The sequence below is a fragment of the Oreochromis niloticus genome, linkage group LG2, assembly GCF_001858045.2.
Source record: "Oreochromis niloticus isolate F11D_XX linkage group LG2, O_niloticus_UMD_NMBU, whole genome shotgun sequence".
Classification (NCBI taxonomy): Eukaryota; Metazoa; Chordata; class Actinopteri; order Cichliformes; family Cichlidae; genus Oreochromis; species Oreochromis niloticus.
The window spans coordinates 19694599-19721975 of record NC_031966.2 but is presented as its reverse complement, the minus strand read 5'-3'; the positions used below and the strand labels follow the sequence as shown (position 1 = coordinate 19721975).

Genomic DNA, 27377 nt, shown 5'->3' with positions numbered 1-27377 from the left:
CTGGATCAGCTGAGTGACTGCTCTCCCACTGCTCCATGCATGGCCTCGGATAGAAAAAACAAAACATAAAACCGCCGTCACTGTATAGGAGAGATTTACATACATGCATATTTACACGTTTGCTGCACTCTGCAGTCGATCTATTCCAGGGAGTTGTGGGCTGAGCTGTGGGGAGTTGGGTTGAGAGAGAGACACAGCAACAGTATGTACACAATGCCACTCTTTCATATTTGTTCTTCGGTTTGAATGTGATTGTTGTGTATTAAAGGCTGTTTCACAAGGGTCAAACTTGTTGGCTGAGGGTGTGGAAGATTTTAATTTTTTATCAATGGCGCTATTCTCCTCAGTTTGTGCATCTATATTATAGTGACACTGGAGAAATAGGCATATGAGCGTGATAGCCAAGCAGCCTAACACTTCAGGCTACTGTTAGTCAGTGACATGCTGAAGGCTTGGTGTGTGTGAGAGAGCAGAAAAGTTGGGAGGGAGTTGGCACTATATCGGGTCTGGACTCTTGAGCCCTGCGATGCAGAGCTGACGCATTACTGTTCAGAGAGAGGGAGAGTGCAGAGGGGAGAGGGAGGCAGCAGAGTCCAGATGGAGGAGCTCTGTTTGTTTTGAAGTAGCTGACTGCTGCTGAGAGCAGGGCAGGGTGGGGGGGAAACATCGCACTCCCTCGGGGCGACAACGAGACAACATACTAGTGTTTTGTTTGCCTGTGTGGACAGTTCTCCTGTCGTAGCTGTGCTGCTCAGTGTGGAGGCGCTCTATGCTGCTCAAGGTCAGGAAAAGCCAGCGGCAGCTTCGGGGAATTGTCCCATCTGGGTCTTGGGACTCGCGGAGGGAGGTGGGAAAACTTTCCTTGTTTAAATAAATGGCCATGGAGAGCTATGGGGCTGTGAAGAGGATGTGAGGTCCGGGCTACTGTCACTACCTCCCAAAAGTAGCGTCAGTTCTCCTCTGGCTGTTCTCGTGTCAGAGACGAAGGGAATGGGCCCAGCCTCACTGCAGGAGGACAGAGAGCTGAGGAAAGAGTCCAAGGAGGAGATGGAGAGCTACCGCTGCCTTCTACAGGCAGGCTCCCAGCTAGAGAGCACTCTGCAGCGTGAGTACACGTGATGCTGACAGCCCACTTTAGACTTATGGTAACCACCATGAGGCTTTTGAATGTAATCCTCTATCTGCTCTAAAACCAATTCCCTATTATTACATTTCGGATCGGTGCTTTCTGAACAGTGTAGCAGGGGTGCATTTGGTTTGATTTACAGTGTTCATTTGTGACTTCTGAGAACCGTGATGGGAGGTAACAGGAGAGCTGCACTCTCTTGGGTTAGGCATTATTATTGATGTACCATTTCCTGTAGCTCTGCCTCAACAGTGAGCTATTGCAGGGATTATGTTGGCTATTTTTGGCCATCACAGATGGATATTCTTCCATAGTAATGATTTGTAACCTCGATATGCGAGGACTGTGGGTTTTTGGATCAGTGTAGGGGTGCGCAGGAAGCGAAAAACAAGCCATTACTGTCAACTAAATCAAACATAACACGAATAGATTTCTTATAAAGTACATAATGCAGCTGGTAATTTTTCTCGGATGTTTTGTCATGTAGTGAACTACAAGTTCACCCTTAGTTTACTGTTTACAGAGTAGTTTAAAGTTGTTACCCAATTTTAATTACTACACTTGGTGAAGGAAAGGAAAAGGTTGGACATAATAAAAACGAATTAAATACTAATAATATCTCCAAACCATAATGCTTTTGCTAGCCATCATTTTGAAGTTGCCTTACAGAAGTGAATTGAAAAAAGAAGGTGAAGGAATGAACATATATAGCACCTGCTGTGACCGGAACACCTTTCTCCAGAGGATCCTGTGGTTATTTCTGGATTTTGGGAGGCGAGAGTTATTTGCCTAATTGATGGAACTTTGTCTCCTTATGTCTGCTGTGGCTTAGGTTTCTAGACTGTGGAAATAAAAGACAGCATGGAAAAAGCTATGCTAAGTGCTGTTTAAGTCCAGCAAAGATTGGTGTCCCCTGTATGAAATTTAAACTTTATTCTCTGGGATTGCAATAATCTTCTTATTGTACATTGCCGTACAAAAGTAATCATACATTTATCATTAATGATACATGCTAAAGTGCATTTTTCTTTATTAGGGTTACCCCTAGCATTCCATAAGCAGTTTTGTCTTGCAATCGTCCACCATACTCTTGACACCAAACTTTATAACTGAGAATACAATAATAATAATAATAAAATTTCTGTTTCTGAAAATTTCTCTCCCATTGACTGTTTAGAAGCTTTTAGTGCTTAAGTATTGACTGACATTTCTGATGGGTTGCTTTAATCTCAGCTGACACTCAACACCCTTTTATGAGTTCAACTTCAACTGACACTTGAGCTGCTTTAAGTGCCTCAATTTGGAATGTCTCTCCCACACAACTTCATGCAGTCATCTATAATTTTACGGCATTTATACCTGCAGAGTCAGAGGCAGCTATGTTCTAGATGCCACAGATTAATAAAATATGAAAGGAAGGCTCATGACACATCATGATCAAATATATCCAGTTATACATATTCTTATATTCAGAATAAATACAGTCACAGTATAACAAATTCTAACAAAATCACTGAAAGTATTTGGTCCAGGTCACATATCCTCAAAGTGAATATTAAAAGCACCAGGACTTCCAATCCGAAGCCTTTTCCTGTGATTCTCCAGGTTCTGCAATTCAGGCCTTTCTGGTTTAAAACCAATCTAGATTGCTTGTATCCCAGCGGGTAGAATACTTTAATACTTAATTTTCTTCTACCCTTTTCTATCAGAATGCAGTCACCCACCAGTCTAATCCCCTTAGCATTTAAAGCTTCATTTAGCGAAATAACTCATGACCTAAAAGCAGTATGAGGCTAGGCCACTCTGTACTGTGAAGCTGTTTGTATCTTTAAGAGGGGATTTCTTGCTCTGAAAGGGATTACATGTGTCTACGTTTTGGGACTCTGTAATATCAGACTACAATATCATCCATGAGAATGCACGTTCTGCATTGAATCAGCCTTTTTATATTTTACTAAGAATTGCTGTTCTGTGTAAATAAACTGGGCAATATGAACAGTTTTTTGGACTTTATTACAAAATCACCAGTGGTACATTTTTTTTCTCTACAGAACATTTTAGTAAGTGTTAAATTGAAAGTCACATTTAAAGAGCTTCAGTAGCTTCAACATATTATTTCTGATATCTTATATTGAAGGGTGTGTTCTCTGCAGGCACCCCTCATTTTGTAGAGATTTATTTTCACTGACATTTTCCTCCGGTAATCATTGTTTAAAAGCATGTGATTCATTATTATAAAAGAATAAATGGAAAAGAACAGTGGCGGCGACTGCTTTATATAGGAGTGGTATGAAATCAACACTGATTTCATCTGTTTGGACAATAGAGATAAGCTCCCCTGCCTTCAGCTCTGCAAGCAGACTCAGAGGATTGGTCTTAGTCTAGATCTCTTGACTGGTAACAAATCTCTGCTTCTCAGCACACTGGCAAACATTCCTCCTCCTCTGTGACTAAGAACAGAAGAGCAAACAGAGGTTATTTGACTTTCACCCGAATGTCACCTGGAAAGGTCATGACGCAAGCTAAAAGAGAATCGGTGTTTCCTCAGAGGAATAACTTCGGTAAAGCACACAAAGATTTACCTATTTATAAATTTCGTCATAGTTGTTATGGTACATAATGATTAGTGCTTTATATTTTCCACATTTTCCTGAGTGGTGTACAGTGAGGCACAAGGACTGATTGAAGGACTACAGGGCATTTTATTTGGCAGTGTTCTTAAATGCTTTCAGTCACGAGATAGGCTGGTAATCTTGCAGGGTGAGGGCGAGGGGGGGGGCGAGTGCAGTGTTTCCACAAACTGGCACGTTTATTAAACACACTGCAGTTTGCAGCCCAGGCTACGTCTCCTTTGATCAAATAAAGCTGAGGTCTGCAGTGTGTACACTTGTGTACTCTGGACATGTTAGGGTGACAATAAAATTGCTTATGGCTCGCTAATTTCTAATAGCTTACATTAAACCTTTTACACATTTGCATCATTTAATGCATCATGCACTCCTCTACATTCTTCCTGCTCACACAGTTTTATATCCACGTATGCTGCATTAACCTGGTGGAAAATGTGCTTTATCGTGAATTTACATTATATAAGATCTACTCATTTAAGACCTGTCCTAACCTTCTGAGTGTGTTGTGGCATCAGATAAAGATCATTATATAACTATTGCAGTGTGGCGGTAATTTCATCCTGAATCTACGTGTGCACAGTCCAATCACTGGTCCTGCAGGGGCCGGCTTGGCTTATCTCTTCTCTATTACAGAAACACATCAAATATTCAGCAGGTAGAAGTAGAGCTCATTACTTGCTCCCTGACAGCCTGACGGGCACTGTTACTGCAGTCGACTCATGGAAAATAACACCTTCTTTACTCTTCCTCTCTTTGGTTTGCCTTCTCTAATCTTTTTCTGGATGGATTTTTCTCTCTCGCTGCTTCAATTAATTTTTAATGTCTCTGTTCATTGTAGATGAGCACACAGTGACCTTTAGTATTGCTTTATCAAATAACCACCTTTTATAATGTGAGTAATATTCCTGGATGCAGTTTTGTCATGACTTGGAGTGAAAGCCAGGAAGCTTTATTTGGTGATGCTGCTTATTTTTCCCCCATTAAGCTTCAGTATAAATGAGATTATCCACTAGATCCACTGGATGTTGTGTAAAAGAAAAGTGAGCATATGTTAGCATTCACAACACAACAATGACTCATTGACTGTGTGTTTGCCTCCTGGACATATGGCTGACTAGAACACTAATGACACTAAGCATAAAATATGCAGGCAGTCTTAAAAGTACCTCAATATCACTTCAGATGCTGTAATTTCACCTCACGAGATGGCTTCAGATGTAGGCTTTACATCTAACCACAGAAAGGCAGCTACTGAAAGTTCATGACCATGGATTGTACATGCTGATGTTTAATAATTCATCAGCAAAATTCCAAGTAGACCGAGGCTGGTCAGGTTTCAGTGAGCCATTCTTTTCTTCCTTGATGTAAAGGTGATTGTGTTAGTTACGGTCTCTATAAACAGTAACTCATAGTTAACTTATTTTGGTGTGATTAGGAACATAGTTTGTTGGCCTCTGCACACCACCACGGTGGATTTAAAATAAGACAATCCAGATGTGATTGATGTGCAGACTTTCAGCTTGAATTCAAAGAGCTGAACAAAAGTATAGCAGTAACTGTTTACCTGTGACCTTCATTTTCAGAGTAAAAAGTAATTGGAAATTTGACTGACAGTTTTATGGTGAAATGAGACCTATTTTCTTGTTTGTTTGTTTTTTAAATGACAGTGAAGCAGGCATAATATCTGAACCTTATTCAGCGTGTTGAATTTGTATTTTACAGCTTTACATGGTAATTGTAAATATGAGGCCAAAAAGACATGAATGCATGATCACAGAATTATTTCCATGTTCAAAATACATGACTTCATAAAATCAAACAAAGTCAAGAACACTCTTGAGGAGTAAGAAGTATTCTTGTCATAGTGTACAATCAAGAGGCACCTTCATGGATGAAAATACAAAGCGCTTACAACCAGGTGCAAACCACTTGTTACGGGAAGTTCAGATTAGACTTTGGCACAAAATATCTAAAAGAGTCTGCAAGTTCATTAAAAAATAGCTTTGAACAGATGACACTACGGCGCACTTTGTCTCACAGTGATGGGAAGAGAAAAATATGGAGGAGAGAAACCGCTCATGAAAAAAAAAGTATTCTACACTGACCAAATCAGTCACCTGATCTCAACCCAATAGAATATGCGTTTCAGTTATTAGAATAAAACACTGAACATAGGACCCACAAACAAGTGGGAGCTGAAGGTGGCTGCACTAAAGGCTACCAAAAGATTTTCAGTATTAAAAACAATCCTTAACAATCCAATCAAGCTGAGCCTCTGAAAATGGGAGACTGTGTAAAAATGGCTGTAATCCCTTAACAGTTTATAAAATTTTTGTTTAAAATTAAAGTTAAAAGTCTGCACTTCAATCACGGGTTGATTTCCACTGTGGTATTATACAGGAAAAAAACAAAAATTTATGCAGCTAACTTAATTTTAATTTAGATACATACAAAACGGGTGTTCTAAGGATAAAGCACAAAACAAATCCATGCTTTATTTTGTTGGTTTTTTTTTTTTTTTTACATTTACGTGACTACTTGTTTATATTTTTGCACTACTTTCCTAAAAGCTTAGATTTTTTTTTAACCTTCTTGCAGAGGTGACTGTGCCTGTGAGCATGAAGGAAGTGGGAGGCTATATAGAGAAACAGGTAGCATACCTGTCAGGTGAGTTTTTGTTTAACCATTTCCTTACTGTTACGTATCTTGTGTCTTTGAAAGATAGCGATTGCTTTTGTGCTTCCCAGGGGGCCGTGGGGAAGACTCCAGCGTTATCATCACTCTCCCAGAATGCTCAGCTTTCAGTGACATTCCAGAGGAAGCTCTAGCCAAAGTTTTTACCTACCTCACTCTCATCCCTCGGTGTGTTCTCTCTCGATTTTTATGACTCTCTCACTCACTGCAGTGCACCAAAACCTCAGGTGCTTGTATTCTGAGCACATCTGAACCGGCCTTTAGCGCTCATCATCTCAGGGTCAAATGCCCTTTCTGGTGTCCTCTAAGCGTCATTCTCTCAAGAGATTAAGGAAGCTTAAATCGGATTATTGGTCTTTCTTTCCCCTCACACATGATTTTGATTCATGTTGGTATAAACATTTTTAGATAATATGGAATAATATGGATAACATGGAATTACAGTACCAAATATTTGCTTGTTTATGTTTGCTTATTTTGTATCTATGTGCTCTAAAACAATAAATGCCCAATCATTGCACAGACTTATACAAATGCCTATTACTGCTTGCAGAACGAGGCAACCTGGAGTCAAATTTATCATTATTTTAGACCGAAGGCTGGACACTTGGGCATCTATCAAAACGGCACTTGCCAGGATAGCAGTAAGTTCCGTATATTTTATTTCATAAAAACTGTTTCTAACTTAATCGATGTTGTATGTGCAGAACAAATACGTTGCAGCTTACAAGTGAAGATAAATAATGTATCTGTGCCCAGAGGCTACTATTTAATTTATGAGTTGCTCTCCCTGGTACTGAAACCGTGAACAATACCTGAATAGCACTATTAAAGCAATATTTTTTTCATTATAGTAATTTATTAATTTTTTTCTTATGTTTTTGCGAGTAGTGCATAGTTTGCAGAGGACCCCAAAGGTCCGGTCTGTATCGAGTGTCCCGTCGCATAGGGCTGCAAATCTGTGAGTAAGCAAAAACTGAGTGATGACGCGGGATGCTGAGAAGAGGAAGGGATAAGGAAGACGAGCGGGAGGGGAGACGTTGCAGTGTGCTGCCACCCTCTGCTGTCTGAGGCAGCAGGCAGCAGCAGTGCTGCGGCTGTGGGCAGGCATCCGGAGGGAGCTGCATACCTCAGCTTGGCACAGATTTTCAGTGATCGGGCGGGCACTTATACTTTGCCGAGATGGCTTCCAATACCATGGCCGATTGCTTTTACCGGCGACGAATGCCGAAGATCCGGAGGAGCCCGGTAATAAACCGCTGGTTTGTTTTAATCCATCGTGTGAAGAGTTAAGTTGAAGTTAATAGGCGGGCAGGGCGAATGCAGCAGGGGCATCAGCTGTGGGTGCTGGCGAGTGTAGCACTGCGGTGCAGAACGCGCTTTGTGCTTAGTCATGCGGTCGGTTGTGTGTGATACCTGAGCGATCCCCTGTGTAGTTTGACTGATGACTTTTTGTAGTGCATGTATCCTGAGGGTAAGAGGTCGATTCGGGACAAGTAAATGTCCCATGCAAATAAAATAAATAAATGTATATGCAGAGTTGGCTCCTGCACCACTCGAAGCTGCATAATCTAAACGATGTAAAGTACTTTGCTATGCCTGAAGATATAAAAATAGACATTTACTTTATTTGCTTGCCCTTTAGGTTCGAATGCAATATGCCTTAGTTACATGTGGCTTTCAGCACATCTTCAGTTAGACTTGACTAGAGATGCAGAATGCTTTTGAAATGCAGCCCTTATATTTGAGGTAAAATGCACAGATCCTGAGCAGAAATTCCTTCACGCAATGACCTCAAATAACCTGATGATGAAATCCAGAGGCCTGTAAAAAGCATTCTTCACTGACTGAACCTTGAATCCACCAGTCTGACAGTAATTGCTTGAGTGACACACTCTAGCGATTACTGATTACCGTTAACCCCTTTCTCTCCTTCTTCCTCTGCTTATAAGCCTTTTATGTTGATGCTGGAAAAGCTCATATGTTTGTTTTTGTCCAGCATAGTGAGGTTAGCTACAAAAGTTTTGATTTATACCGAGTCCTCCTAAATATGCCTCATCATCAATTCTACACTAACCCCTGTTTTTTATTTTATTGTATTTTTTTATCCACATCAAGGCTTCCTTTCCTGGGAACCTCCACCTGGTCTTGGTGCTCCGACCTACCAGCTTCTTCCACCGTACTGTTACTGATATAGGCTTCCGCTTCAGCCAGGAGGACTTCATGCTCACAATGCCAGTAAGGCAGCTCCTCCTCAGTTACCAAACATGTGTCCCATCAAAACGAGGTACACCTCATTCTTGTTACAACCTTGAGCTCCATAAGTCACATGTTTTTTGGTGAACACGACCAAGAACCGAGAACTGATTTCAGTATGAACTTTTGACGTAATTATTATTAAATAATTATAGCAACCTCTTATGCATGCCAAATGGTTCTAATAATCCCATTAGCCAGAAAGCTACAGACCACACAGACGTGTCAGTAGTTGATCATACCATCTTCAGTATGGCAGATGTATTTGGACATTTTTTCATCTACAAAAACAACCTGTGATATCTTTTAAAACAAGAGGTATAAAGTGAGCATCTGTCAGGTCTCAGTTTCTGTCTGTATCTTTAGGTGGTGATGCTGAGTTCCGTCACAGACCTGCTGCGCTACATTGATGAGAACCAGCTGACGTCAGAGTTTGGAGGCACTCTAGACTACTGTCACAGTGACTGGATTGTTTTGCGGACGGTGAGCTCCAGATTCTAAAGCACAGTCCAGTCAAACAATAAAAATCTATCGTTCTACACTCCCTCTATGACAGAGCTGACATTTTTACAGCAATTCAATATATATTCTGTCCCCTATTCTTCCAAAGTATTCTTGAGTTTTCAAACCTCTCCAGAGTGACATCAGCATGCTCTTAATGTGGCTGTGCTGTCTTGCTTCTTTGCATATGTCACATCAGGGCCCTTTTTTACTGTTAACACTCTATTAAGAACAGTGAGTCAAAGATTCTTCTTTTTTCCTACTCAGATGAATACTACAGTGTAATTAATTGTCTATGCACTTATATTGCTTTGTTTTTGCATTTGCATTTTTCAATACAGGCCATTGAAAGTTTCGCTGTAACAGTCAAAGACATTGCACAGATGCTACAGGGCTTTGGTACTGAGCTGGCAGAGCCGGAGCTGCCTGAAGAGGCGAAAACCATAGAGTGTCTCCTCGAGGTGCACACGGACAAGTACAGAAAACTCAAAGTGAGTACAGAAAACTGATGTTTTCCATTGAGATGCGTTTAGTAATATCAAAACTTTGATGTTAATCTAGTGTTATGTGCTACAATCTTTTCCTCCTTTGGAAGGATGCAATCAGGTCGGTGTCAAAGGAGGGTCGTCATCTTCTCTCCAGCCTGGAGACCACTGTGAAGGAGGATGACTCCCTGTGGGACGTGAAGCTGGACTGGGAGACGGTGCAAAGGTAAATTATGTTCAAGCAACAGTTTCTGTCTTGTAGCTGTTTTAAAAAAGTATATTTCAAAGTAAAATTGTAATCTGTACCATCCTTCTTCTAGCCAAAGTGTAAAACTAATGCTTACTGAGCAGTAGCTTTAATAGGAGAAGCAAATGAGATCAAAGGGAATGCACTTCGTGTTTGTAGGCTTCTCGCCCAGCTCAGAGACATGGAGTCTGCCTTTGACGGCTTTTTTGAGAAGCATCATCTAAAGCTCCATCAGTATCTCCAGTTGCTCAGATATGAGCAAAGCTTTCAGGAGGTAAGGATGTCATCTACCTGTCTGTCTATGTTTGTGTTTTTGTGACTAATGCCTCTGGAAGCTAACAGAGGTCTGCTTTATAGTTAGTCTTTTCTTTTCTGTTTAGATGGAGTTATGTCTAGAGCATCTCACAGCTCAGGAGAGGGAACTATGCATATCTGCGAACAGTCTGGCTGAAACAGAACAGGCCCTCAAAAGGCTGGACAATCTAGAGTCCAATGCACAGGTCAGTGTTTCTCCAACATTAATTAAAAATGTGCTCTTTTTTGCACTGCTACTATTTAAATTAAAATTCGGTAATTTTAGTGTGTATTTAGAGCACCAAATTTAAACTCAAATTTCCTTTAAATAACTGAACTGTATAATATGTCCGGAGGTACCAGATTTTTGCATATACCTGTATATGTGTATAGTGTTGCCATAATCTTTCAGTTTTTATAGTACGTCCAATAAAACTGACTCCTTCCTTGGTGTGATTCCCTGTTGATCAGGAGGTGACAGCTCGGGCCCAGATAATCATACTTCATGGACACCAGCTATCAGCTGGTCACCACTATGCCATGGCTCTCATCATGCAACGCTGCAATGAGCTTCGTCACTACTGTGATACACTCACTGCTGCTCTCAAGACCAAACACACTCGTCTTCTGCAAACACACCAGATGCTGCTTTGTCTTGGGCAGGTATTTAGAGATACACATTTATATACAAACATGCAAGCACACTCATATCTCTTGTATGATACGCATGCGCCCTCCCGCTTCAGGCCCAGACTTGGTGTGATGATGCAGCATATCTACTGGCCAATCAGCTAGTAGATAAGTTTCAGTCTAAGGAGGGGGCCCAGGCTGCTCTGAGGGACATTGAGAAGCTCTTGGAAGGGGCTCCGTCTATGCTGAGCTCAGGACTTGACATTGTAACCGCTGAATATGAGGCTGTTATTACACCTCATTTTCAAGTAAGCTAACCAACCCTAATATGTGAAAACAATGTTACAAAACCAACGTATGATGAGAGAAATTATGACCTAATTCAAGCAGTCACATTATCGTATTTTTACATTAAAATTAAAACTCCTTTGCCTTACATCTCTTCTCTCTCTCTCCCTTTCTTTTTGGCTCTCTGTTAGGCCCAGATTGGGAAAATGTTTGAGAAGCATGCAGCAGTACAGCAGATGATCCAGAATCGACAGGCTTGTCTAAGGAAGCTGGCTGATAAACACGTACGACCGGTCCAACTGGTGGCCCCCAGGCCTGAAAACACACCACGATCCAAGTCTCCGCTCTTCTCTCCAAAACATGGTACAGCACAGGCACACAGATATAAACCAGCTTACTTCAAAAGAAGAATCGTTATTGAAATAGAGAATTTGTCACCATATTTATGGACACAAATGATGACTTCTTTCCTATTTTTTTTTACACTGGATGAAGTATTACTTGTCCTCAATTAAATGCCCAGATTTGCAGCGTATGGTATAGGCTCACACTTTTGCCTCTCCTTCTTGTTTCTTTCTTTTAGGCACCATGATTCATTGAACAGATGACATGTAACATTATCAGATACATTCACTGTCTAGCAACTAGGTTTTCCTCAATGGCCGTCAGGTTTAGCACACCCCCATTACAAATGAGCTAGAGCAGGGGTCACAGGTATAATCGGTCCACTGGGAAATGCCTGACTAAGCTATTAGTCATGTTGGTTGCTATACAACCATATGTGGTCCATATACATTAAAGAACTTTTCTTCTCCTGCTATGTCTCACGGGAGGCTGCACAAAGCTAACATTATGCAGCATATCCAACTGACATAGTATATGTTATCTGGTGTCTGTGTGTAGGCTTTTGTGTTTTTTAAGAATGTGCAACTGTAAAAAGATTATTCTCCATTCATGTCTTTAATGTTTTTTTTTCTGCATAGCAGGAAACCATACTAATGAGAGAAAGAGCGGGAGTGGTTATGAGCCCCTTACACCTTTATCTCTTTATGAAAAGAGATAAATGAAAAAGAGGGTTAGATCTGATCTGATTCATTTTATGTGGTTCAAATATATATTTCGTCCTCACACATGCGTATACCCACATAACTAATGATAACGCTCAGCTGAGCTTCGACTGTTGTGGAGGGATTCAGCTTCAGCTGGGATCACAAATACACTCAGAGGCCTGCTTTAAACCTGTACATGCTGCTTTGGTATCACACCTTAACAGAAAGCAACTTATCACCTGCAAATTATGATTATAAATATGTGGATCACAAATCACTTGTGTATTATTTAGTGTTGATGCTTTAATTAGTCATCTCTTCGGTAATAAAGTGTTTTTGAATCCCACTCCTGATGAGTTGTTGGTGATCTTGCTTTCGTAGGTGATGGATTGAAGTTCACATTCGATCTTTCTCTGCCTGGGAAAAGAGCATCAAGAAAGGTCCCCAACTCTCGAAAAGTACGTAACAAATAAAAGTTGTGCTTATTTACTTCCATTTTCTCGCCATCTCCAAACTTCATCATTTCATTACGTAACTTTATTATTTGGCCCAATAAATTGTTAAGTGCATTAACATTTTGTCTAAACCCAAATGGAGGAGTCAGTGCTGTCCATCTGTGGTGTGTGCAGATAGAGGTGATGCACGACTACCAGGAGAGCCGGAGCTGTGTGTCGTACAGTCTGGATGGAGATGACAGCCCAGAGCTCTTGAAGCGGTGAGGAGGAAGCATCCGTCCACCCATCTGTCTGTCATCAGTACTGCTCTTGATGCTGTTTACTTAGCTATTCTCTTTGTTCAGTGCTAATGATGTCCTCCATCTCTTTCTACTCTTGCATGCTTGTATATGTTTGTGTCACAGTCATGTGATGAGGGAACTCATAGAAACTGAAAGAATCTATGTGGAAGAGCTGCTGTCAGTGTTACTGGTAAGAAATCATACTTTCTTTTAATTTAAAGTAAATATGAGATTCTCCTTGTTAAATACTACTAAATGCGTGTGCTGTATATTTACGATCGTTTGAATTCAGATTGAGTCAAATGATTCTTTGTAATTAATAAGTAATGCTGTTTTCATAAACCATATATTTCTTCTGTCATGTTCCTATAAATAATGCAGGGTTACAGGGCTGAAATGGACAACCCAGCTCTGTCGGGGGTCCTGCCCCCAATACTTCGCAGTAAGAGAGACATTCTCTTTGGAAACATGCCAGAGATTTACAATTTTCACAGCAGGTGAATGATTAAGGACTCATATCACATTTAGACTTGATAAAACATGAAAAAATAAAGACAAGTAATAATGATTAATGAGATCTACACATATATTTGTTCAATTTACAAGCCAAATATGCTGGGAAGCAATAAGTCTGTTGTAAAAAGCTGTTTTTATCTTTAGTGGTTACTGCAGTGTGAGCTGCGAGCTCATGTTTCAGTTACTGTATGAAGGGTGATTTGTAGGATGGTCTTTCTTAGACCACTTTCTTTGGCTTTTGACACCTAATTTTTGATCTTTTGGACTTTTATGGGAATCCAGAGTTTTCCTTCAGGACCTGGAAGGATGCCTGGAGGCTCCCGAAGGTGTGGGAGCGTGTTTTCTGGAGCGGGTGAGATGATGGGGTTTTTGCAGCTTCTTTATATGTTGATCGTTTGTATATCATTTACAGCCATATTTTAAGACATGTTCCTTTTTTCCTGTCCCTTCAGAAAGAAAGCTTCCAAATGTATGAAAGCTACTGTCAGAATAAACTACGCTCGGAGGCACTGTGGAGACAATTCTCAGATTGCGGCTTCTTTTTGGTTAGTTGACTTTACATCAGGAGATTCTTAAACTGTTTTGACACAATGTAAAAGATTACTTTAAGTGCCCAATTTATTAATTAGTTCTGCACAAGCATACAACATAGACCACTGCCGTTCGAAACAATTTTAATACCACCAGTTCAGAATAAATGTGTTTTAAATGGCAGTAAGAATTGAAATGCTATGATGTGTCACTGGCAACATTGCACCGATTGATGTTTTTTGTCTTGCTTTTGAAGGAGTGTCAAAAAAAGCTGGAGCACAAACTGGGCCTGGATTCCTATCTGTTGAAACCTATCCAGCGCCTCACAAAATACCAGCTGCTGCTGAAGGTTAGAAAGCTAAACCATATTATCCACATGCATAGAAAGTCATTAGAAGTTATTTAAAAGTCAGTCTGTGAAGTGGGATACTTTTATTTCCACAACACTGACCTTAAATGTTTTCTTCAGATGGTCCAGCACACTTGCTTTATGCAAGCTCACACAGAACTGGCATGTGGGATTATTTTAAATGTGCACTTCACATATCCCAGCATGCAAATACAGCAAACAGCATCTTAATAATCTTTATAATTAGTTTTGTGTTTAGGTATTTGTATAAAAAGATATCACTGAAAATACCTGCTGCCCCAAATGTGCCAATTTGCTGGCATTCATTAACTCTTAGCACAGAATCTGCTGAATAGGCTCAGGTCCAACAACACTAACAGTCTTTACCATCCAAATGCACAGCTTTGTGCCATGTTTGTGTGTGTAAGTTTGCATGCATTTTTGTGTGTGTGTATTTACCTACATGTGCTGTGTTTCTGTATTTTCAGGAGCTGATAAAATATAGCACAGACTGTGAGGGCACCTCTGAACTCCAGGGGGCACTAGCAGCCATGCTGGACCTTCTCAAATCAGTCAATGACTCCATGCACCAGATTGCAATCACAGGATATGAGGTGAAGTACATTTTGACTGATAAGAGTGACAATCTATGAATTGCTACATTATAAATAGCGTAAGCAAAATATATTTGCAACAAAGGTTTATGCATACATCCCCTCCCCTCTACTATACACAGGGTGATATTTGTGAGCTGGGCCGTGTGCTGATGCAGGGATCCTTCAGTGTGTGGATCAGCCATAAAAAGGGCCCCACTCGCATGAAGGAGATGGCTCGTTTCAAGCCAATGCAGCGACACCTCTTCTTGTACGAGAGAGCTCTACTTTTATGCAAGCGAAGGGAGGAGCATGGAGATGGCTGTGACAAGACCCCGTCATACAGCTTCAAGCATTGTCTCAAGGTTTGTCTAATTTTAAGCAATGCAATAGTTTTCTGGAAGAGTGGCCACTACAATTAAGGAAAATCAGTGATCTCTTATGGTTTGATGAGTAGAAATTAGAACATTTTGGTGCACCGAAGGGGTCATGAGAAAATTTCAAATTTCAATTAATCTGACAGCACAACAGTTTTCCAGAGCTTTAACCTTCAGTTTGTGGATGCCACAGTGAACTGTGTTTACATACAGTTATTTCCATGACTGAGTCATGCCTGTTTTTAACACACTGCTGCTTCAGGGCCTAAAGATCGCACGCATCTAATATTGATTTTTGGCCTTATCTGGATCTCTCGAGAGATAAATCCAGATTCCCTGAGTCTTTCAATGGTATTATGAACTGTAGATGATCAGATATTCAAAGTTTTTATGATTTTAAATGAAAGGAAATGAAAACTTGTTCCGTGATTTGTAGATTAAGTTTTTACAGTATGGTGAATCTCTGCATTTCTTTACTGCTGAAAAACTCTGCTTCTCTAAGATGCACTTTTTTTATCGCCAGTCATATTACTGACCAGTTGCCATGGAACTTGTTTAGTTATTTCAGATGTTTATTTTCAAGAACACTTGCTTTTACAGACTTCGGCTGTCCTCTCCCAACTTTTTTGTGACACTTTGCTGCCATCAAATTCAAAAGGAGCTAGTATTTTTTTAAAATGATATTTTTGCTTAGTTTGAACATTTGATATGTTTAAATACGTATGTACTACATGCAATACATGGTGTACAGAAGGCAAAATTTATATGAATTTATAGATTTATAAATTATAATCGTGCAATTCCAGGAAACTTAATTTACTGCCGCTATAGAGTCAACTATTTGATGTTTTTATTGTTGGGATCTGAGGATGAAAATAGGAGAAAATAATTTGAAACTAAGCCAACCTATAGTTTAAAAATTCACAATACTTTGGATACAAATGGTCTGTCCATCACATATAATCTGTTCTTTTGTTTTAATAAAAAGTGATGAAATAGATCTGAAGATGCTGAGTTAATACTACTGTCTTTATCGTGAGCTCCCAGCACATGTGCTGCTCACACAACATGTGTGTATTCCTGTAACACTTCTTTTATTGTGTGTTGATTTGTTGAGGTTGTCACAGTTGGTGTCACACTAACAGCTGCAGCTCTTGATTTATTATTGAGGGTGTGGGAAGGAAGAAGTCACACAGCGGAGGTGTGTGTGTGACCGCAAATGTTTGTGTTGCCACGGGACAGATGTGTTAACATGATGTAACGCTGATGTATGATGTGCTGTTTGCCCTGCCAGTCCCAGCGTCGGTGTAAACAGTGTATGTCTCTTGGCAGATGACTGCTGTGGGGATCACAGAAAACGTCAAGGGAGATGTGAAGAAGTTTGAGATCTGGTACAGTGGCAGGGAGGAAGTGTATGTGGTTCAGGTAAGGCAGCATTTTTAAAGCATTTCAACTAAAATTGTTACACAAAATCTGTTGGTTTTGCTCGTATTCATTCCCAGTTAGCTGGATATATTTGCTTTGGGGCTGTTATTCAAACAAAACAAGGTATATTATTATTTACTCTGGGAAAATATCTCTTTAAAGTCATTATATTGTTGCACATATTAATTACAAATAAAGAAGAAATGGTAATGTAGCTAGAGAAAAACATGTTCAGATTTTTTAAAATCCAAATGACACTTCTTGTTTAATGTTTGTGTTGTTCTTCAGGCTCCTACAGTGGAGGTGAAGATGGCCTGGCTCAATGAGCTCCGTAGAATCCTGACTAACCAGCAGAAGCTGCTTAGAGGTCTGAGAGCAACTTAAGTTAATATGGGAAAAAAAATTCTCAGCACAAAGGTTCCCTTCAACCTTCAGAGCTTTGAACTGACTCTCATAGCACTCAGAGAGTTCAGATTCAAAGTTCCACAGTTGGTGGGTTAGCCTTTGTGCTCAGTTTCTTCACCCTGCGCTTTTCTTAAAAGAAAGAAATTGATCTAATAGTCAACTTACAGACTTGGCTCATCTCTCCTTATATGCCTATAATATAGTACCTTTTCCTCACAGATGAAGCATATCAACACGGCCACATTGTTGACCATATGCCGCTTTCTCCACCACTCTCTGAGAGGTCAGTGCCTACAGCTGACTATAGACGGTTATTTACACTGTTGTAAGTGCATGACTGTATGCTGTAGTTGCACAAACACACAAACCTATGCAAAACACACCCATGTGTAGTCAGTGCTAAAACATTTGCATTTGCTGAGTTTTCACATGTGATCAGAGCTTGAGTGAATGAGACATTTCACACGGCCCTGGTAGGAGGCTGTGTGTGGCGGTGTATGAAAGTGGGCACATGCCCGACTGTGTTCACTGCTGTCTAGTTGCCTATCCCCACTCCTCCCGTCCCCTACCTGCAGGGGCATGCGTCCGTCCAGAGGGGTTCCCAGGGGCTGTCTGCCGGGGCTGGACTTTGTATCGCTGTCAGCTGACGTGTTTCTGTGCCTGCGGTCCCGGAGCCCCCGTCCCCGAAGCCCCCGGCAGCGCCCCCGGCCACGTCCCCGCCACTACCCACAGCGCCACTGACCTGCTGTTAACGCTCAGTGGTAAACAGCCTGGCCCAGCCTGGCTTGATTCACCCTGGCATGACCCTTGTGGCTCGCCTTAAGGATGAAAAACCCCGGGCTGCCGTGTTTGCAAACTGATCGCCAGCTGCACTTACTTTTATAGGCCTCATTCCAGTCCATAATTGATCCCCAAATACTCCTGCTGTGTTGAGAGGCCAGCGTCTCAGCAGTTCCATCATAGCTTTCTAATACAGTTTCTAACACAATCTTATTTCTTGCACCTCAGATTTTCTATTTTGCATGTAATTGTCAGGACAAACAGAAGAAGAGTTTAAGTTTCACTCCATTTTCTTAATTTCTTCATGACAGCCGCTTTGTAAGATGGGCCTCGTTTTTTGAGATCTGACCAAGCATCAGGGAAATTTGCTTTGCTGAAAACTTCTTATTCAGCATCTAATAATAAACTTGTTAAATCTCTACATTCGGATCTTAATAAATCGAGACCAGATCTTTCCTTGTGCCAGTGGTCTGTAAGTACTACTTCCCACCCTTTACAAAGAGGCTTGCAAATGGCTGCTGTGCTCTGTGTTGTATGGCTGGTGCCTAAGTGGCCATTGCTGTATGAGAAACAACAGGAAAGAGTTGTTCTTAACAGACTCACCTGGGGCAGCATTTACTCTTCCCATGTGTTATTACTGTAGAAGTCATATTCTGACCCCAGTGCATGGTTGGGGATAATGTCTGTCCTGAGTGTTTCTGACTCTGTGCACTATTTGGTCTCATGTTGTTTTGTGTTATTTTCCCAGCAAACAGCAGAGGGCATCAGTGAGTTCAGAGGAGACAGAGTCTGGGAGGAGCAGTCCAGACCCCCAGCCCCACTCCCCGAAACACCAGCACAACCGTAGGAGTGAGTAAAATCTCATCGCTGCGCATTTATCTTATAATCAAGTAGATACTTAGTAACTAAATCACTAAAAAAATGAAGGGAATCATTGCAAACTATACCTGCATTGCACACTGTTGTGCCGCTGTTGCTGATTTTCTTCAAAATCGTAAACTAATATAGATATTTAACTTTTCCCCCCTCAGCAGTTCAGGTGTACTTTGATCTGAAGAACCAAGTACATCGAGGATTACAAGGGAAAAAGGTCCATCTACTGAGATTAGCTTTTGATTCCACCTTCTTATTAATTTCCCAGTAAGTGACAAAGGGGTCATTGTGATGTCGATATAGTTACTAAGTATCTACATGGTGCCTTTTAAGATGTGGTATTTGGAAGAATGTGCTTGCTGATGCCTTTGACAAAAAAAAGTCATGTATGTGCCCCAGGCTGGCCAGGAGCTCCTCACTCCGTAGACATCTGCGAGGGTCTGGAGGAGTGGCCTGGAGGTCGCGACCCCTTCCATCCATCTGACACAGAGGAGGAGGTTTTGGTGCAATTGGTGAGACCAACTGCAACTACAGATACTGTATAAACTAAAATTCTCCCAGCTTTTTTTTTTTTTTTTTTTTACCTCTATTATCTAGTTAAATGCCAAAAAAGGAAAGTTGTCTTATCTCTCTTGGAAATTATGAAACATTTCCTATATTGCTTTTGCCTGTAAGTCATCTTTTACTGCAAAATACCCAACCATACTTATCGTACTTCTTAAAACTCTAACACCCCATTACTTTTCCAGATAATTTTGAATCTTATTTTAAATCTATTTTGGGTCTGGTGTGCCTGTTATTAATCGTTCTCTTTAATATTTTCTTCTTCATCGTGGTCAAAGGAGTTTGCAAAGAAAAGCATCGTGCCTTTTTTATGACACACTTTGTAGCACTTGCTTTAAGAAGCGCTGTATAAATAAATCTGCTTGACAGTTTTCCTTCTCTGTTAGTCTCCAGGCAGATACAGGGTTTTGGCTGACTGTCTCCAAAATGGACCAGACAGCATCATCATCAAACGTGGAGACGTCATCCAACTACAATGTGAAGACAACAGGGGGCGCTGGTGAGTTTTCAGCCACTTTCAGCAAACCCTGTTAGTGATCAGCCGAACTACCAACGTGTGAATGGATACAGTTATTTTCCTTCCCTCCTGTAAACACTTTCCTCACAATTCTTCATCCTGGTGGAAAGGCTGGTGAAAAATGTGACTCTGCAACAAGAGGGCTTCTTACCAGCTGCCACCCTGCAGCTGATTATAGGAGGCAGCAGGCGCGAAAACTCCTCCAGACTAGGGGGTAAAGACGAGACCTAGACTTCCATCACACAATAATATTGAGTATTTCTTAACTCTGATTCTCTTCTCTAAAAGTCTGTGTATTTTCTCGTAGACCCAGGAAACCTGAAGGTGAGAAAGCTCAGCTCCCCATAGAGAAGAAAGCACATATTGTGATAACATTACCTTTGGGTGGGAATGAACAGACAGAAAGCAGACTGAGCCATAGCTGTCTCATAACTGATCCTCCAATGCCGTCTTCTTTCATCAACATTCAGTCATTGAAAAGACAAACATGGAAATCTACACAACAGTTTTTTTTCTATGGCTTTGACTGACAATCTCCTAAACCAGAGTTTTCTGACAGTGAAGGTGTGGAGAGGTACCAGCACAAAGACACTGGAGCTGATGAAACCACTTCGGACAATCAACAAGCTACCCCCGGATCTTGTTTGGTCTTCCTCTTTTCTTATTAGTGATAAAAATCTCTTCCCTCTGACGCTCACTGTGCAACACATGCAATCGGGATGCGAGTTTGCCGCTTAAACAATGGGTCATTTCACATCTGTGGACTCTTCAATCCTAATACTTGAGGTTAAAGTAACTTTATGGGTTTGTGTGTGTGTGAGCTCCTGTCTCAGTGCGTGATGAATGGATGCTAACCCAGGATTTGCCTGAAACCTTTCTTAAAACATATACATGCCACCGTGTGCGGTGTCATTTTTAACATTTACTGTATCTCAGCGTTTCATCTTGTCATTGCATTTTTCTTACATTTTGCTCCTTAAGGCGCCCTCTTCTGTACAGTACGGGAGTTACAATGCCAAATTGTGCCATGCCATAATGCCTTTTTTATTCTTGCTCTTGTAGAGTCTCTTGTATACTGTTTGCAAAATCAAATACTCTGTCCTTGCTTTAAACTGACCTCACAAATATTCAATGGGCACTTTAATATGGTGGAAGAATGACGGAAACTAAAAATCCACCTATTGTTTACCGAATGTGTTCATTGCTCGCTGCTTTACCTCTCTTGCTGTGCATTTCCTTGTGTTCTAGATGCTATTTTCTTTGTTTATTCTTCTGTGATGTATGATGAATGTATGATGTGTAAGGGAAGCAGGGGAAACACATACCTCCTGCATGCAGGCAGCGGTTGACGTGTCAAAGATGGTAATGTAAGGCACAGGCAAATATGATGAAGATTGATGGCAGTGTATTCCTCTGTGTGTGCCATAGACAAGTGGGAGGCACATGCCACAGAGCCCTCAAATACTGTCATTTTCATCAGGATCTTTTGGGAGCTGTCTTGTCAAACGCAGCAGAGAAAAAAAGAGACTGAAGCAGAATGAGAGAGAATGATATGCTGTGTGTACTCGGCCATCACAGAGGCAAATTGTTTCTTCGCCAGCATTACAGCTCAGTTAATCTTGGGTTCCCCATTAAAATGGATCATACAGCCAACATGAAATATAGCCTCTGTATTGAACACTTAATTAAATATTGATTGCAGACTTATATGAATTTACCACATCAAATTGAGCCCCCGGTCGGAGGGCTGGCTTTGATACGATGCATTTGATATGGAAATGAATCTAGAAAGCAGCAGGGGCCACTGCGCAACATTTCCTGTGTTGTTAATTTATTTATTTTACTGTCAAGTCCCAAATGAAATTACATACCCATATTTTTACAGGAGCTATGCTTGATTCTTGTGCAACATCCCCTTTATTTGTGCTATTAGCTTATATAAGAAAAAACACATTGTTTGTTTGTCATTTCAATCCAAAATGCTGCAGAATTTGCACAGATTTCCAGCTCGGGAAGCAAAAATCATGCTTGAGATGTTATGTCTCTTGATGAGCCATATACCCTATGCTTGTTGCTGAACATTTATTTTGATAAAATGCATGGCAACCGAACAATGAGTTGGTTTGTATTATTACAGTCACCGCTCTACACAGGCATTTTTTCTGTACAGCTTTTCTTATGTAAAGAAAGCCAAATGCTAAAGTATTTGCTGCAATAATATGTTTCCTAAGTGATAAAATAATAGTTGTTTTGACACAGTGATATGGTGGCTAACAACTAAGCCCAGTCTTTGTCATTCACCCTGATTTAATCTATTATTTCTGTCTTGTTTCAGTAGCAGCTGGCTTAAATAATAAAACTGCAGAATTTTCTGTTTTTGTTGAGCTTTTGGTCAAATTTAACTTGATGTTTGGCTTTTCAGATTTTCATTTTATTTATCTTTCTTATCAAATTCATTCACATAACATGTAAGTGATGTTCTGATACGGGTAGATGAACTGGTATTTTGTCGTATATTTATTTGCATAGAAGTATGAAAGGGCATATTAAATCATAGGTCTCAACACTATTTAAGCATATTCATGTATTTCTCTTTACACATGCATTTTTACAGCTTATTGTGCTTCTGTTGTTGATGTCAATGCTAGAATTTAAGAAAAAAAAAACGTTAAATATCCGCTTTCTTTACAACATCTATAAGCTGTACTTGTATTTATGAATTCATTTGCATGCCAAATTCTTACAGTTAAAAAGCAACTTTTCAGTTTTTCAACCTGAAGTGGGTTTGAAAGGTTCAATACTTTTTTATTTTTATTTTTATGGGTCAGGGTTTTCATAATCAAATGCCATCCTGTGTTTAGTTACCCCCATAACATGGTTTATCCACCTGTAATAAAGAGAGATCCGGGTGTACACACCATATTTCCCTTGTTTTGCGCATTCTTCCCCCCAGCTTATGATGCCTGTGAGGAACCATGTATCATGAATACTGTTTGCGTGAGGGCCTCCACTGTCGCCCTGACAGGCATCTTTGGCCTCGTTATAGTATCCTGCACAAAACATGACAGAGGTGATCTTTTGGCGGCTGCTCTGCGTGCACTCTGTGCGATCTGTGAAGGGAACCTCGACTTTCTGCAGCGTCTTGGCCGTGGCTCCAAGGAAGCGGGTTCTGCCCCAGCCGCTGACTGTAGCTGGGGAGGAATCCTTCACTAACGCCTCAATGAACGTCATGGGCCCTATGCAGATGGGTCGCACTACCTTGGAGAAGGTGATGGGGCTTTTGAGATAGAGGAGGGCAATGTCATGGTTGTATAAGCTCAGAGTGGCATTGTAGCGTGGGTGAATGTGCATCTCCTTCACATCATGATTCTGCTCCGTGCCTTCATTGATGTCGATGTTATTCTCCCCTATAATCAAAGATATGTCTTGTTGAATCATTTTTTAAATGTACTTCACAACACAATGCATGAAATAGAATTTCAAAAGTAGATGAACTTCCTCTTCCAAGTGCAAGAAATTAACTTTTAAAAATCAAAATCTGATCCATAAAACTAGGGCTGTCACCCCACTTATTTTCTTTTATCTATTATATGTTAATTTATTGATCATTTAATTAATAGCTCAGGGAAATGGTAAAAGGATCCATTAACAAAAAATAAAAAATAAAGTAATGCTCCGGTCACTGGTCCAAGATGCAAAGTTGCTCAGACTGCTATCACAAAAAAGGGAAAGGATGAAATCTTGTAATCTTGTTGAAACTAGAAACAGGAGAGCCAGTTCTCACAAATAGTTAATATTGATTTGTTTTCTGCTAGCTGTTAAGTTGAATAGACGCAGTAGTACTCTAAACAGCGCTATCTTATTATATGTCAGCCTTACCCACTCTGACGAAGAAGGAGCCTTGTGCCTCTATCAGGCAATGAGCAGCAGTGATAACCCAGTGTTCGCTCAGAATGGATCCCCCACAGAATATATGATCACTGGGACGTGCTACCAAGGCTACCTGAAAAAGAGAGAAGACGTGACCTGAGAATAATCCACTACCAGACTTTCCTTCCCGTAGGCAATTCCCTTAACAGACTACTTAAATTGCATTGGGTATGTCTGCTTCCTGACATTACACTACCTGCCATGGGATCTCTCCTGGAAGGACCACTTCACCTCCAACGATACGTTTATAAGGCCTAACTGGCGCCTCAGTGGCATTGTATACCCACAGGGGCAGTTTCTTTCGTCTATTTCTTGTGTCCATAAACGACACTGTGGTAGGGGCTGGAGTTGAGGGAGGGTATGCAGTAGTGTTCGTGTCGGTCAGTGAAGTGCTGTTTGCATTCTCATAGTGGAGCGCAGATCTTGTATATACTCCACTTTGTGCTGTCAGGGCAGTTCTGCCACATGGGAATTCAACTGGTGATGTGAGAAAAGAGGATTGATACAAAGTCATTAATATGATATTGAATATAAGAGAAATAATCTGATACCTTCTGCTTCACAGCTGACACCATCCTGCATCAGCCTGTATCCTGTAGCACAGGAGCATTTTGCTCCAAAGACTCCTAATGAGTCACAGAAGTGCATACAGTCTCCATTGTTCACATCGCATCTTTTTGCTATAACTGAGGAGAAAAAAACAAAAAGCAAAACATAATTAATTAAAAATCATTCTTTTAATGAATATAAATACATGTTGTTACCATACAGATATAGAAGTATGTTTTGCATCACAATAATATTTAATATTTTATATAATCACTAAAACAGGTTTTGTATGTTGTTATTTACTTGCTAATACTAAATTTTAAAGAAAACTTTTCTGAATGTGCTTTCAGCATCAGTTATAGGACAAAATACAGCAGCCACATTCTGAGCAAAAATGTATGTAAAGCAGAAATGAGAATTTGTGTTTCTGATTAGTCTTTTTAGTTAAACTACTCAGTTGAGCTGAGTTTTGACTTGTTGTGGAGGAAATAAAACTCTAGACATCCAGCAACTCTGTAGCCTCATATTTTCTTCAGAAACTTCCTAGAAAGCATCTTAAATCAGGACAATAGCTATGAATTCCTCCCTATAATTTACATTAATAATGAATCTCTAATAGCTAATTCATAATAGCTAATGTGAACAAATTGCATTTTTTTTTAATCCTTAAATAGGGATTCACACAGCCATTTCACATAGCTATTTTAAGACAGACTATCTGTTTTGACAAGTTAAATAAAATTCAGGTAAATCCAGGTCTGTGGGATGCTGCTTTTAGAACAACTAAAATAACAAACAATCTAAATTTGGAACCTAAAACCAGAGTGATGCTGAATGCGAGACACTGATTTAATTTAGAAAGAAGAAGAAGACTAAAATGCATCTGCTTGTTTGTCCTTTGAGCCTTTGATCTGCTCACTGCTGATATCAGATTGTCACAAAATGTAGGAAATGTCACTACAAAACCAATTTTGTTAGATTACAGTTTTTATATCCAGTCACATGGCATTCACTCACCAATCTCACAGTTCCTCCCAGTGAAGCCAGATGCACATGTGCAGGTGTAGGAGCCCAGGATGTCTTTACATGACCCCTGGTTCAGGCATGGCCTTGACATACACTGATTACCATCTGAGGAAATCAAAATGCAGAACTTGAAATTAATTTGATATTATATATTACATATATTGATTTATATTATTTTTTAAAATTTTATATTATATATTATATGTTAATATTAAAGGAGTAAAAAAAAGTGATTGGCCCCTTAACCTAATAGCTGGTCAGGGCACCCTTGCACTACTGTCAAACCTTTGTGATAACTGGCAATGAGTCTTTAACATCACTCGGAGGAATTTTGGCCCACTTTTCTTCACAGAATAGTCTTAATTCAGCTATAATGGAGGTTTTTCCCAGTATGAATCGTTCAGGTCCTGAAGCAAAGCAGCCCCAGACCACGCTCCCACCAGCGTGTTTCACTGTTTGACTGTTCTTTTTAAGAAATTATGTTTTAGCTTTACGCCAGATGGAGATGCAAACCTTCCAGCTTTTGTCTCATCTGTCCAAAGAAAAAAATAAATGGGAGATGAGCTTTTGTGTTGTGTTTTTTTCATATTAACCTTGGAACTCTCCCACAGAGGCAATTTTTGCCAAATCTCTTTCTTATTGTTGAACTCTGACCTGAGCCGCTGATGTGCTCTTGGAGTAATTTTGGCAGGCTGGCCTCTCCTGGAAAGGTTCATCTCTGTTCCAAGTTTTTTTAATTGTGGATATTGGTTCTCACTGTGCTTTACCAGAGCCCTAAAGCCTTAAAAATGGCTTTGTAATGCGTTTGAAATTGTTAGATTGTGATGTGTTCTTTTAGCCTACTTCACTTTGGCAGATACAGATTTATTGACATCTGGCAGTCATCAGGCCTGAGTATGCTTAGTGAAATTGAACCCAGCTTTCCAAAAATGTCATTAAAGAGGGGGCGGGAAGACTTCTTTTTCACATAGGGCCAGGTTTAGATAGTATTTTTAAAATAAAAATAAATAAATAAATAATTTTAATACAAAATGCATTTAGTATTTCTTGGGTTATCGTTGTCTAACATTAAAATTTGTTTGATATACTGAAACATGTAAGTGTGACAAATATACAAAAATCAAAAAAATCAGGAAGGTGAAAATATTTCATTTGATTTTGCATTTACAGAAAAACATGCATAAATATACATAAAGAATATCTAAGAAATACACGGTAATGTTACAAGATGAAAGACAACCCTTTAGTGTTTAAGTTTTAAAACTAGGAACGATAAGTAGTAATTAGTTAGAATAATTAATAATATAATAGTACAAAAAGTTTACTAAAAACATGCTCACATTCAATAAGTCGTTAAACACAGTCTTACCTGCATATCCTGCCCAAAATTCCATCTACATTACAGAGTAAAGGCAGTGATCAGTGCAGTCAGCAAAGCCAAATAAAATCCAAATAAGTGAATACTCACTGTCTTTTCATCATTCTCGAATGTCTCCCTCGCCTCTTCTAGGTCGCATATTTCCTCTTTACACTCTCTCTCCAGGTTTCCCTGCAGAAACTCCTCAAACAGTCCAGTGTTGTAACGTTTGTGTCTGCGCAAAATGCTATCAGCTGATTGACCGGACAGAAACACTTCACCCGCAGATGGAGCAGGAACTAGAGTAAACAAAGGAATAAGAAAAAGCTAGTTTGTGTTTATCCACTGTTTCATTTCGTGAGTCAAAAGCACAAACTTCTTAAAGTTTAGGAATAATGTTTGAATCCATCTGTCATAAATGCTGCTTAGAAGTCTGCAAAACGAAAATGTACCTAAAGTTAAAGAGCATCACTAAAATATCACAATACCTCCGGAGCCCAGCCGAACATTTAAAAGTAGAAAATGCAGCAAAGACGCAGAAATGAGTCCCATTCCAAATTTTTCTGCCATCCTGACAGAAACACTCTCGACTACTGCTCCAAAGTACAATCTGTGTTTGCACATGTGCACCAACAATTAGTCGAATGTT

General features: G+C 40.1%; 2 protein-coding genes across 4 annotated transcripts; one reads left to right on the top strand and one right to left on the bottom strand.

Annotated features, from left to right (window-relative positions):
- The first annotated feature begins 27 nt into the window (after positions 1-27).
- On the top strand, positions 28-22630 carry mcf2a (MCF.2 cell line derived transforming sequence a). Of its 3 annotated transcripts, XM_013271355.3 has the most exons (30): positions 28-1105; positions 6355-6423; positions 6504-6618; positions 7004-7094; positions 8569-8688; positions 9073-9189; positions 9549-9698; positions 9803-9918; positions 10099-10213; positions 10320-10439; positions 10705-10896; positions 10980-11171; positions 11343-11514; positions 12582-12658; positions 12830-12915; positions 13060-13126; positions 13318-13433; positions 13735-13804; positions 13905-13997; positions 14240-14332; positions 14821-14946; positions 15069-15290; positions 16635-16727; positions 17016-17094; positions 17352-17415; positions 18661-18761; positions 19185-19297; positions 19736-19848; positions 19977-20080; positions 20174-22630. In XM_013271355.3, the coding sequence occupies exons 1-30, from the start codon at positions 991-993 to the stop codon at positions 20212-20214; spliced, it is 3342 nt and encodes a 1113-aa protein (XP_013126809.1). In that variant the 5' UTR covers positions 28-990; the 3' UTR covers positions 20215-22630. The 3 variants fall into 3 exon arrangements, with proteins under 3 accessions (XP_013126809.1, XP_013126810.1, XP_025766857.1); XM_013271356.3 differs by lacking the exons at positions 19977-20080; positions 20174-22630 and adding an exon at positions 18944-19052 and having other exon boundaries at positions 19736-19845; XM_025911072.1 differs by lacking the exons at positions 18661-18761; positions 19185-19297; positions 19736-19848; positions 19977-20080; positions 20174-22630 and adding an exon at positions 17708-18653.
- On the bottom strand, positions 21718-27377 carry f9a (coagulation factor IXa). Its single transcript, XM_005467454.4, has 8 exons — positions 27217-27377; positions 26840-27027; positions 26741-26765; positions 25363-25476; positions 24348-24482; positions 23993-24273; positions 23746-23869; positions 21718-23273 (listed from the first exon to the last, which is right to left on the bottom strand). Exons 1-8 carry the CDS (start codon positions 27350-27352, stop codon positions 22684-22686), a joined length of 1593 nt encoding a protein of 530 aa, XP_005467511.3. The 5' UTR covers positions 27353-27377; the 3' UTR covers positions 21718-22683.